Source organism: Petaurus breviceps, unplaced genomic scaffold, assembly GCF_028583685.1.
Source record: "Petaurus breviceps papuanus isolate PSGF00001 unplaced genomic scaffold, PetGlider_PUasm1.0 90847, whole genome shotgun sequence".
Classification (NCBI taxonomy): Eukaryota; Metazoa; Chordata; class Mammalia; order Diprotodontia; family Petauridae; genus Petaurus; species Petaurus breviceps.
The window spans coordinates 19,729,550-19,743,390 of NW_027187360.1; the positions used below are offsets into that span (position 1 = coordinate 19,729,550).

Sequence of the window (13,841 nt, forward strand, 5' to 3'; positions counted from 1 at the left end):
AAATAATAAGTAGCAGAACCCAAATTTGACCCCAAATCCCCTGGCTCTGAAACTGGTGCTCTATCTACAATACAATTCTGTGTCTAAAAGATCTGAATTAATTTATATTTAAAAGACCAGAATTTATATAGCCTAATGAGGTTTGTCCCCTGGAAATTTGCCCCTTTGGTAAGCTATATACTTATTCTAATGAAGAAGCCAGTTTAAAATAGTTAGTTTCAATAACTCCCATTTTATAGTGTTTTAATATATTTTGGGTCAGTTGGTGAGATTAGCAGTATACAAATTCTTTTTTTTTTTAAGCAACTGGGGTTAAGTAACTTGCCCAAGGTTACACGGCCAACATTTTTTGTGTGGGTGTTAAATATCTGAGTCCAGAACAGATCCCGGGTCCTCCCGACTCAGGGGCCGGAACTCTTACTCACTGTCCCACCTAGCCACCCCCAGTATACAAATTCTTACACCCATTTTACAGCATTAAGTATTGGGGCTGGAATTTGAAACCAGTTCTCCTACCTCCAAGGTCAGTGGTTTTTCTATTACATTGCACTATACCCCATTGACTCTCTTCTTGGGAATTTAATCCCAATCTAATTCCCTTCCCAACTGCCCAGTTGTAATGGGGGGATGCAAATGATAAAAGGGAATTGCTGAGATACAGTCCTCTATTTTCCACCTGTGAACCACTTACATTTCAGCAGTGACCTTGGATGTGATCTTGAGGTGATAATACCTAGCTTTGGGCAGCCTCAATTGATAGATAATGAAAGAAAAAAAAAAAGCAAGTTGGGTTGTGCTGTGGTCTCATAGGCAGGATATGATGCATTTAGCTCTGGGCTTCACAGTATCAGTGGCCCAAACTGAGGTTTTAGTGCAGCCCAAACTCATTTCGACTTTTGAGAAGACTGGTTATCTTCACATCCAGGGGTAACTAGGCAGATTGTGGTGGGAGTAGCTGGCCTCCCTAATTGAAACTGTTGCAGCAAATTATCTATTGATTTCTCCATTACAAATATGTTTTATTTTACCCTCCTATGATCTTTTATTGGCTATAACAGTTTTTTGGAAGGCCTCCTAGCTCAGAACAGTGATATAATTTTTAATGCACGACATACTACATTATTCCTTGTCCCCTGGGGAAGCAAACCAATAAATATAGGAGAAAGATCACTTGCCTTTACCAGCTTGTTCAATTATGACACCACTACAATTTTATTAAGCAATATATTCATCCTGCATAACCTTCATCCCTCCTTATTCTCAGGAAGACTCTTGGGGAAGGGCTTGCTGGCTCTGGCTACATATGAGTTACAGGTGAGAGACTTGGGACCAAATAGTCATGGCAGAACATGGCATGAAGTATGTCAGGATTGAGCTCTTATATGGTTTAGAGGATTGGAGGCTTTTAGAATTCTCAGTGTTAGGTAGTCAGGAAATCTAGGAAGCTTTCCTTGTCCCTAAGAGTTTGTTCTAATTTTATATATGTTGAGGCTCAAAGATGCCACATTTACTGGATTATTCCCTATTTTATCCAATTTTCAGTGGCATTAGGATACTTAAGCATCATCTTAGACCCCAAACAGACCCTGTACATACTTCTCTCCTAATAATTTCTTACATGTAAATCCTTACATATCAGAGAGTATGCATAGTGGAAAGCTCATTGGACTGGGAATCAGGAGTATTGACTGACACTATGAGCTGTGAGTTAGTGAGAAGAGCATAGAACATAGGACCAGAAGATCTGGGTTTTGATACTTGGGCAAGTTTACTTATCTTCTCTGGGCCTCAGTTTCCTTATCTATAAAATGAAAGTTAGACTAGGTAATAATCTGTAAGGTCTTTTCTAGCTGTTGATATTGTTACCTGCTTCAATTACCTTGAAACTTTTCTTGTCAGGCATCTGTTTCAGTTAAAAAAAAATTTGATCACACACCCCCAGTGTGTATATTTATTTGTAAACATGTACATTATAAAACTTACAAAAAGGGAAATAAAAAGGTTTAGGTAAAAGTGAAATAATATTTCATCTTAGAGCCAATAGCAAGTCTTGGGTCAACATGGTCAGATTTGTGTTTTAGGAAGATTATTTTGCCAGTAGTATAGGGGAAAAATTGGAAGAGGGAGAGACTTGAAGCAGGAAGACCAATTAGGTAGCAATTTCAATAGCCCAGGTAAGACATAATGAGGACCTGAACTACAATTATGTTTGTATAAGTACAGAGGGAGGTATACATGTGAGAAGTGTAGCAACAGAAATGACAAAATTGGCAACTGATTAGATGTGTGGCTTGAAGACAGTGTGGAGTCAAAGATGAGACGGCGGTACCTGCCAATAAGGGAGATTGAAAAAGGGTTGAGTTTGGGCTGGAGGGGAAGATAATGGACTTATATCTTCAGTTTATGGCAGCCCATCCATGCCTACACATCTGATACTTATTCTGTCCCACCCAAATGAAAAGGAAATTGGCTCTTTCCCACACTATACTGAATATCTGCTGTAGCCATGAGGTGATCTGAGGAACAAAGGATAGGTATGCTGGGACAAAAGGGGTAATAGATGTATTTTTCCAGTAGCACGTCCACTACATCTTCTGTCAGGGTGATCCTGCCCCAGAAAAGGAGACACTGTGAGTATACACAGAAGATTGAGAGGATAGAGTGAGAAATAGAATGAGAAGGTAAACTTATTTGTGATTGAGACAGATCCCATGATTGGCTGTCATGGGAGGGTTGGATGTAAATCATATTCCCACCTTCCATTGGTTAGCAGTCAGTCAGTCAGTCAACTAATATTTACTAAGTGCCTACTATGTGATTGTATGATTTTATAAGGAGCTTGTGCAATATTGCACAGAAATTCAAATTATATCTCCTGGCTCCCCCTACTTTCTTTTATATAAGGCTGTCTCTCCATCCTGGATCTGTAATCTCTATCCTAAAAGCTGAAATTTCCAAGTAAAGTGAAGAGATACTATGGCAGAAGTTAGATCACTAAGACAAGATTCTGGACATCTGAGTTCTGGTATAGTTCCCTGCCACTAACCTACTATCATTTCCCTTATCTGACCTCAATTTCCCTATCTACAAAATGAAGGGGTTTGGACTGTATATCCCTAAAGATCCTTCCAACCTGGATGATCTATAATTCTAAGTGGCTTTGTGAGGTGCCCTGGCCTCCAATGCCACATATTCTGCAATCCAGTGAAATTTACCACCTTGCTTTCCTCAAACAAAACACTCCATCTCCCAACGCCAGACATTTTCCCTGGCTGTCCCCCATGCCTGAAATGTTCTCAATCTTCATCTCTGCCTCCCAGCTTCTCAAAATCCTACCTTCTATTGGAAGCTTTTCCTGATCTTTCTTAATCCTAGTGCCCTCCCTTTGTTGATTATTTCTTATTATTTTGTATATAGCTTGGCAATATGTAGTTGTTTGAATGTCGTCTTCCCCATTAGACTGATTTCTTTGAGAGCAAAAACTGTCCTTTGCCTTTCTTTATATCCCTAGTATTTAACATAGGCATATAGCAGGTGCTTAATAAATGTTTATTGACTGACTAGTACATGGTTTTGTTATTGACTGTTAGCCTAATCTCTTTCCACTTAAAGTTGCAGAATCAACTCTTTAAGGAAATGGGTAAAGGAGTGGCTGAATTCCCAGGTTCTGTTTAGGTGGATGTAGAAATAGTTCATCTTCTTTCTTCTTTTTGTACTTCTATAATATGTATCTGGAAACAGCTCTCTCTGGGCCATGTCTTCCAATGTTTTCCTTCCTTCATTTTCCCTGCCCAGGTCTGGTGCTCCCCTACCAATTTAAATAGCCGTATCCACCTTCCTCTAGCAAGAGAACAGATCTGCTGCTTAATGGGTTTTCTTAAGCCCCTACTTGGATGAAACATAATCAGAAGTCCAGTGGGCAGGATGTGCGTAAATAAATAATTTCTTATTAGATGTTTATGAGAGTTTGACATATTTAGCAGATCAGCAGATGTTTTACAAGATAGAAAAGGACAATGAATACTGAAAGGATAGTTTGGTTCCTGAAGTCCATTACTCAACTGTTCCAGGAGCCAGTGAGGTATTTATATAGGCACCTTTATTATGTGTCTGTTACTGAAATCAACAGTAATTCCATGACTCAGTGAAGGTTGTAGGAAAGAAGAGGGTACCTGTTGGAGAGAGAGAAAGACTACCAAATATAAATCTGCATTCTTTTCATTTATTGGCTATGTGTTTCACATGATTGTGGGGAAATTGTTTATTTTACACTGGGAGCATTTGCACAAGTGTTTAAAGCCAGTCCCTTTAGTAGATTCTGTCATTTCTGAGCTGCTTTATTTTTATGATGCAGGTTTTCTGCTTTGGGCCCAGAGCATCTCTAGTTTGGATTCTGCCCTTGCTCTCTCTTCTTGCCCTCCTCCTTCCTCTTTTCAGAACATGCTGGCCCTGAAATCAATCAATAACCCTCATGTTAGAAGCTATCTTCAAGGGAATTGATAGACTTCTAAATTAATAAGTTATAACCAACTTTCCTTCCCAGATTGAGGTGTATTCCTGCATAATTCAGCCCTGGGTGATGTATTGCTAGCCCCTGTACTTAGAAGAGGAAGAGGAAGGTGTAGAGAGACTTAGAAACTGTGGTACATTTGGGGTTAAACCTAATGAGAGGCCTTAGGCATTTGGAGGAGTGGGGAGAGGCACAGGCATACTAACCAGTGCTTCCAGTCAAGTGTAGAATTATTACCAGAAGAATATTTTCCCCAGAGGCAAAAGCAGTAAATGGGGTGGAGAGAGAAGGCAGGAGCAAAGAGAATAATCTGACCTCAGGTGTATCAAAAAATAGCCTTTTCCCAAGCACAATTCTGCCTGGGGGAGGTTGTATCAAATAATGTCCTGGGCCAGCAGAGAACCATGAGGTGAGGTACAAGGGTGGAAGTCACTGCTGGAAGTACTTCTTCCCTCCAGAGGAAGAAATAGCCCCACACCTATGCCAAGTATCAGCACCCTAGGGGTGGCTAGGTGGCACAGTGAATAGAGTACTGGCCCTGGAGTCAGGAGGACCTGAGTTCAAATCTGACCTCAGACACTAAACACTTACTAGCCATATGACCTTGGTTAAGTCAACCCCAATTGCTCTGCCCTCCCCCCTCCAAAAAAGCAAAATCAAACAAATATCAGCACCCTAATGCAAAGACCCATTTACTACATGATAGTTATATTGCTAATCAAGTGGCATCCATGGCCAGCAAACACACTCATCTCTCACTCTGGGGAGAGATGGAAAGAAATCTGTGCAAAATCCCTTAAGAGCAAAGTAACCACATATGTTTCACTGTGCTTTCCACTTTTTCTTTATAGATTTTCGTGTTTGTGTAGCTGAGAAGTGAGTTCAATACATGGTTTAGAGATTCTTCACACTTGTAAATGGTGTAAATCAGGCTGCACTAGTTGCAAGGAACAATAATTGTAAACTTGTCATTCACAAAGCAATAGAGCTTCATGTTCCTCATGAAGGTATATTTTGCTGCAAAATCTTTTAATAGTTCAAGCAGAGTTCAGGTGTAAATACCATGCTTATTTGAAAGCATCCTCAAATTTTAGCCTTTACATGTTTCTTAAACTTGGTTTCAGGGCAGCTAGGTGACACACTGAATGGAGTGCTGGGCCTAAAGTCAGGAAGACTTATCTTCATGAGTCCAAATCTATCCTAAATCACTTACTACCTGTGTGATCCTGGGCAAGTCATTTAACTCTATTTGTTTCAGTTTCATCATCTGTAAAATAAGCTAGGGATGAAAATGGCAAACCACTCCGGCATCTTTGTCAAGAAAAACCCAAATGGGGGCAGCTAGGTGGCACAGTGAATAGAGCACTGGCCCTGGAGTCAGGAGGACTTGAGTTCAAATACAGCCTCAGACACTTAACATAAAAACTAGCCGTGTGACCTTGGGCAAGTCACTTAACCCCAATTGCCCTTCAAAAAGAAAAAAAAAAAAGACAAGTTTGGGTGGCTAGGTGGCACGGTGCGTAAAATGGGATGAAAAAAACTAGCCCTGTGTAACCTTGGGCAAGTTACTTAACCCCAATTGCCCTCCAAAAGGCAAAAAAAAAGAAAAGAAAAAACCCCAAATGGGGTCACAGAGAGTCAGGCATGACTGAAACGACTCAACAACAACAAAACTTGGTTTCATTTAAGTGGCATGTGCCAATAGCTAAAATGCATGAAATCTTACTATAAGCAAACTAGAACCCAGGGAAGAGATAGGGTGGATGCATCTGGGAATCTTCTATCAAGAAATGATAATAAAAACAATGGAAATTGATGAGGTCCCTGAGACAATTGAAAGAAAATCCTTCAGGAATACCAACAGTTAAGGTGTATTTACATGACTTTGTAATAGCTCTTCCCCTTAATACAATCTGTCCTCACTTCCTCCTTTTACAATTCCTAATTTCCTTCAAAACTCAGCTCAAGGACCACCTTTTACATGAAAACTTTTTGATCCCCACACCTACTACTACCTGCCCCCACTCACAAAAAAATGAAACCTTTTTTTCATACTAGATCTGTCTTGTACATCTTATATATGTTCATATTCTATCCTCTAATAGAAAATAAGCTCTTTGAGGGTAGAGAATGTCATTTTTTTTCCTTTATGTCCCCAGTACCAAGCACAATATTGATTGATTGCTATAATATGTGGCTTCAGGAAGGTGGAGTAATTGCTGATGCCACACATTCAATGGAGAAAATGCTTAATATATTCCTCAGAGAATTGTGATAAGCAAGAATCTATGACTGCCACAATCTCCAGATTTGACATCACATATTTCCTGGAAGATTAAGAAAAGATTATTTGTTAAGAATCTTGGAGATTCAGAAGCATTACAATAGTATTACAGGCACACTCTATGTAATGTTGGTTGGTTGGTAGAACCACTTTTGGTAAGGTAACATTAGGACCACTCAGTTCCATGAGAACAATGTTGTAAGTGAAAGATAAGGATAATGTAATAAATAGGATACATGAGAATTGTTGCAGTAACGTTTCATAATATTGCTGTATAGTTTCATTATGATAGATTAATTACATTGTTAGAAAACAATATTTGTCAAGACAGTGTGTTATATGGCATAATCCTGTACATAGGTGGCTTTTCCATTTTGTTGTTCAGTCATTTCAGTCATATCAGACTCTTCATGACTCCATTTGGGGTTTTCTTGGCAGAGGTACTGGAGTGGTTTGCTAGTTCCTTCTCCAGCTCATTTTACAGATGAGAAAACTGAAGCAAACAGGGTTAAGTGATTTACCCAGAGCCACACAGCTAGTAAGTATCTGAGGTTGGATTTGAATTCAGGTCTTCCTGACTCTATGCCTGGCATTGTATCCACTGCTCTGCCCAGCTGCCAATAAGAAAAAATGACCTTTCTATTATGTTTCTCCAAATAAGTGCTTGTGTCACAGTGGGCTTGTGAGAAGACATGACCACTTATTCATAAATGTGACATAGGTGTGTGATATGAAATGCATACCTTCTTTGAGTAAATGTCTATATATATTGTCATATGGCTTTCCAAAGACCTCTGAAAGAAAAAAAAATAGTAACTGAAGGTCTACAATAAGGAATAAATTTAAAAAGTAATGAATTTTCTTTCTTTTTACAATTCTATTTCTAAAACTATAAAGAGATTCTGTTCTAATAATAGGCCATTAGTAACTCAAAGTTATATGTTTCTTAAGCATGTTTGTATTTTACAACTCTGTAATGGTAATGGAATTTAAAGATCCCCTTGTATTGGCTTGGTTTTCGGGTTAAGTGTTAAAACTCAGAGCTCGTGAATCCCACTTGTGGGATGGACTTGTTGATGTGAAGAGAGGGGGCTGAACTGGGAGGAACTGGTGCCCTGGATTTAGAGAGAGGCCCAAGCAGAGAGAGGCCAGAAGAACTTCTGGGAGCCAGCATCTGGAGGCTGCTGCTACTGCTGGAGAGAAAGAAATGAGAACTGAGGACTGAACTGGGAAGAAGCATGACTGTGGTGCCGGTATTTGTTCTATCTGTTTTGATGTTACTTTGCCAGATTTGTCTGCTGGTGAAGGACAGTGCTGTTGTTGCAGAGGTCCTGGAAATTTGCTCTTGGTTCAGAAGCCCTGAAGGAGGATTTTCTTGTTGTATGTTTACAGAAATCCTGAAGGAGAGTCTTGCTGATGTTTTCTGGGGTCCTGAGACTGTTCTGCAGGCAGAGAGTGACTCAATGAGGACACTGGCAATATATATTGTGGCTTTGTTAAGCTTTGTCTTCCCACTAACAGAGATTGCTGAGAACTTGCCTCGGGTCAAGATGAAGAAAAGACCTGTCCTTGGGTATTGAATGCTGTGATGATATAACCTTGCTGTGGCTTAGGGGTAGATGGCCTTTGTGCTCTCCACTTCCCCTTTGAGAAGGTGCTTGGTGGTGATGGATGGTATTGTAATTCAGTTGTGATTGAGGGGTGGAAAACTTTTGACTTTTATACTTTGTGACTGACCAAATGAATGTACTTTGTTTATGATTGGAAACTAATCTCCAGTTGAATAGAGAGAAGACTTTGTGATTTACTAAATGAGTGTACTTCCCAGGGGTGGATTACTTGGACCCTAGTACTTTGTGATTGAATTGAGAACTTACTAAATGACTGAGTTACCCTGTGTTTTGATTTTGATTTTCTGTGAACGTGTTGCCTTAATCTGTCACTGAATAAATGGAGTTTGCTATGCTCATAATCTGAACCTGGAAGTTGCTTGGTGTTACAAACTCTTAAATTTGATACTTGATAGTCTAATTTAATCGGGGCTAGCAAATAAAGACCCAAGGCCCAAATTGGCCCACTACCTGTTTATTTTTTAACTGATCTGTGTTTTTACTTTTTAAAAATATAATACCTCTGGTCTAACTTATGTGATTATATGTGCTAATACCTTTGATGAAATCCTAACTCATCAAGTTAGTTTTGAGAATAGAAGGGAACACATAACCATAATTATTTTGCCTGCTATTCTTCTTTACTATGGACATTAACTATCTTTGGCCTTTAGCCAGACTCTTAATATAATCACAGCTTTAAAGAGACACGCTATGCCCCCGAGAAGCTATAGCAACATTGGAGTGACTAGAACTGGTTGAGTTTTAGTCTTTCATAAAAGAAGCAAGTCCAAGAAAGATTTGTGAAGGTGAGAAGAGGAGGCATAATTTGGCAGAGAGAAATAGGCAAGGTAGTTCTAGTTGTAGTCAGGCTAGAAAGTGACAGACATGGGGCAAACATGTTAAAGAGAGATTGAAGAACCCCTGGGAGTCTGACCCAATCTCCTGGAGAGCCAGAAACGCTGATAATTTGGTGAGGTGTCCTTCTTACCCGTTCTTAACAGAGCCAACAAACCTGAGCCAACTCCAACTCCAGCTGCTTTCTAATAAATGAAGACCGGAGTTAAATTCTTTAGGTTTTTGTTCTTTTTCTTAAGTTGCTAATTCCCAAAGCCTTCTTTTATGCTGTGGCAGGCATTGTAAGTAAATATTCTTGTAAACATGGCAAGGAGGCATGATTGATGATGATGATGATGATGATGATGATGATGATGATGATGATGATGATGATGATGATGATGATGATACTTCTATGGTACATGAAGGTTTGGAAAGCATTTTCTTCACAACCTTGTTGCAAAGTGCCGAATGGTAGCTAATAACATCACTGAGAGAGAATAAGGGAGAAACCAGGAGAAGGCCATTGGGGGAACCCAAGTTTAAGTGGCACAACATGAATGATGATCCTGCAAAGGATACTGAGGAGTAATTAACCAGGTAGGAAAGCCAGGAGAAGAGCAATGCTGTTAAAGTAGGAGACAGTAGTATTTGTTTACTCATTAATTGAATAAGGATTTAATTTCCTACATGTGCCAATCACTGTTGTAATCACTAGGGTTATACAAACAAAACTGAAACTGACCCTGTCTTTACTAGAGCTTGCATTCCATTGGGTGGAAACAACATGTACACAGAAAAATAAATACAAAGTAATTTCTGGTAGAGGGGAACAGGACACTAGCAATTTGGGAAATTGTGATAGGCCTAGTATGGGAGATGGCCCTTGGACTAAGCTTTGAAGGCCTCTCAGGATTCTCTGAGACAGAACTAAAAAGTGAGTGCATTCCAGGCATAAGGGACAGCCCAGAGGGGATGAGAGTAGAGATAAGACATAGAATGCATTGTTCAAGAAACATAAAATAGACAGTTTGGCTGGAATACAAAATGTATGAAATGGAATATGTGCAAAAGTAGGCTAGAACCCAAATGTAAAGGGCTTCAAATGTCAGAGAGGAGTTTGTGAGTTGTCCTAGAGACAAGAGGAAGTCACTGTAGTTTCATGAGCAAAAGAATGACATCCTCAGACCATGTCACAGTAGTATGGTGTACTGGATAAAGGGCCAATCTTGGAGTTAGGAAGACCAAGTTCAAGCACTTCCTCTGACACTTATTTCCTGTGTGACCATGGGTAGCCAAGCCACTTAACTTCTCTGGTCTATGTCTCTTTGTCTGTAAAATGAGGTTAATAATATAGGTAGTACTTGCCTCATAGGATTATTGTCAGGAGCAAATGAGTTAAGATATAAAAAGTTCTATGAAAACTTCAGTGTGCTATGTAAATGTCAGTTGTTATCTTAGAAAGAGCTTGGTCATCAGCATCAAATACTGCAGAAGGTCAAGAAGGCTGAAAACTGAGAAAAGACTATCAGATTTTGCAATGAAGAGATCATTGGTAACCTTGAATAGAACATTTTAATTGATTGGTGAGATAAGAAGCCAGATTGCAAAAGCTTGAGAAGTGAGTAGGAAGTGGAGACAGCTAGGCCAGATGGCTTTTTCTAGGCATTTGGCTGTGAAAGGCAAAAAAGAGATAAGACTAGAGCTTGAAGGGAACATGGCATTGAGTAAAGGTTTTTGGAGGATGGGAGAGACCTCTGTGTTGGTAAGCAACAAGGAAGGAGCCAATAGGCAGGAAGAGACTGAAGATTAGAAAGGGAGGGAATGGTTGAAAACAGCTAAGTCTTGGAGATCAGAGAGGGTGGCATCAAGAGCATGAGCAGAATGATTCACTTTGGCAAGGGAATTCTCTTTATCAAAGACAGGGTAAAGGAAGAGAGAATTGATGATGGTGTTGGAGGGGTGTTGAAGGTACAGAACAAGAGAGCTCTATTTTATTAGTAAAGTAGAGAGGCAAAGTCAGGGGTGGGGAACCTGTGGCCTCGAGGCCACATGTGGCCCTCTAGGGCCTTTGACTAAAAGGGTTACATTTGAAGACCTAGAGGGCCACATGTGGCCTTGAGGCCACAGGTTCCCCACTCCTGGGCAAAGTCCTCTGCTAAAAAGGAAGGGGAAGGGGATAACATAGGGAGCTTGAAAAAACACCAGAAGATTTGGAACTGCTTGTTTTTGGAGTATAGTAAGAAAGCCAATTGGGGAAGATTGCTGCATGTGGTGAGGCCTAGTTAAAATAACATAACACTAATTTGTAATATTCCCATATAGCAGAGAAGTGTGACTTTCTCACTGGCATTCAGCATCATCTAAATAGAAATAGAGATGGTGAATGATGGGAGTAAGCCAGAGCTAGGGTTTCACGAGGCATGACTGGCAACATGACAGGACAGGGGATTTCAGAGTAGAGGACAGGGTATAATCAAATTACTTAACTATAGGATCAAGATTGCAAAGGAAGAAAAACGAAGCCAGAACAAGAACTAGGAAAGCAAGGGAAAGTGAAATACCTAAAGGTGGTAGTGAGGATAAAAAAGAGGTTTAGGAGGACCGAGGCGAAGGGAGAGTTAGGTGGGTCTATATAGGTCAGAACTGTGGTCAAGCATTGGAATTACAAAATTCTGAATCACAGAGGTAGAACCCGGGGCAATGGTGAGATGAAAGGTTGACTCTCCCTTTGTGTTAGCTTTTTTACTGTAAGCCAGGTATTATTTAGCTCCTTGAGAAAGGGAGAATGAGTTAGGGTGTAGTAGAAAACTACTGGAAGGATGTGAATTTGGGTGATACAAGAAAAAGGAGAGAGTCACAAAGAGGAGAGATTACTGAGCAAAAGCAACAGAAGAAGGTCTGGAAGTAGCAGTGAGGGGTATGAAAAAAGTGCTGATTCCTCTTCCTGAGCCAGGGAGTCATGGTGAAGAGGAGGACAAAGAACAAACTACAGAGACCTCAGAATACAGTGTATTCTGGGAACAGCAAGGTTCACATGGATGTGAGAAGACAAAAATGTAAAAATAATGCTTTCTATGGCTTCCCAGTCCACTCTTGGACAATGGTTTGCATCAGAGGTGATACCACCTCCTTGTTCCTTCCTACCTCCATCCCATAGTGCAGCCTTGCAGCTCCACACCAGTCTGCAGTGTGGGACGTAAGGAATTTTCAGAGTTTCTACACCTCAAGAACGACACTGCTTTCCCATAGCCTTACGTCTGCTTACTATTCTTGTTTCCTTGTTCTAGGCTGTGGACTATGAAATGAACAGAGCTTTCATGCTGACTGTGATGGTATCCAATCAAGCACCCTTGGCCAGTGGGATCCAGATGTCCTTCCAGTCTACAGCAGGAGTGACCATCTCAGTCATGGACATTAATGAAGCCCCGTATTTCCCTTCTAACCACAAACTGATCCGCCTAGAGGAGGGTGTCCCTATGGGGACAGTGCTGACCACCTTTTCTGCTGTGGATCCTGACAGGTTCATGCAGCAGGCAGTAAGGTGGGTCCCTGGAAAAAAGAAAATCTTTGACCCAAAAGTTATAGCTCAGTTTTACCCAGCTAAGCTAGTCCCTGAGGAAGACCTTGGGGAAAGGTGCCCAGACCCAGAGCTCACAGGTACTTTACCAACTGTAAAAATCGAAACCAAATTGCTTCCATGGCTTCGTTTTCCTCTGTTGATACACCACAGAGAAGGGTCCCAACTGGCTACCACTGAGTTCTTATTCGCCAGACTCATACGCCCCCAGGTTAAAAAAAGAAAAGAAAAGGAAGAGTTTCTTAAGAGAAAGGCTACTGGTTATTTCCTGGTTGGAGGGAGCAGCCCAGCCTTAGAATCCTGAGCTATCTTCCCCTGTGTTCTGGGGGATTGATCTGCTGATTTAGAGGAGACACCCTCAGAGTTTACACAAAACTTTATCTTTACTTCCATATCCAGCTGTGTAAAGACATATAATTCAGATCCAGAAACAAAGAGCCAATGATATTGGCTATGATATTGTCCAACCCAGAACACATCACTTTGGGACTTTAATTTCCTTAGGAAGCTGGATTAGATGACCTCTAATGTCTCTTCCAACTCTAATGTTCTATGGTAAGAGAAAAAAATGGTTCTTTTTTGTTCTCAGACCAAAGATGAGGTGCAACCTTGATTTGATTTGAAAAGACTGTGCAATGTGTGGTTAAATCTTGGAGAATCATACAACTTAAAAGGACTGAAACATCAGGGTCAGACTAGGGCTACCTAGTGAGGGATGGATTCTTTAGCCATCCCTGGGTTGTGGAATGGGCAAAATTACAAAATAGAAAACTGTGAACATTTTCATTCACTGATTTGGGGGGGGGGGGGAACGTTAGCAAGAAAGTTTCTTGTCCTTAACATACTTGAACTTCCTCCCTTCATATCTGGAGGTGCTGGTATCGCTTTCAACTGCTAGAATATTCAGGAAGTTCTTCCCTAAGTTTCAAAAACCTTCCTTGTTGCTCAGTTAGATACTTCTATGGATCTGCAATCCCATCAATTTAGGCATTTTCAGGTGCAGATGCAACCCATGCTTGC

General features: G+C 40.5%; 1 protein-coding gene across 2 annotated transcripts in view; it reads left to right on the top strand.

Moving 5' to 3' along the window:
• Positions 1 to 13,841, top strand: part of CDH4 (cadherin 4) — a 464,937-nt gene that overhangs the window by 416,238 nt on the left and 34,858 nt on the right. For both annotated transcript variants that reach the window (XM_069072522.1, XM_069072523.1), the window contains one exon: positions 12,532 to 12,785. In XM_069072522.1, coding sequence (XP_068928623.1) covers positions 12,532 to 12,785 — 254 coding nt within the window. The remainder of the gene's footprint in view (positions 1 to 12,531; positions 12,786 to 13,841) is intronic.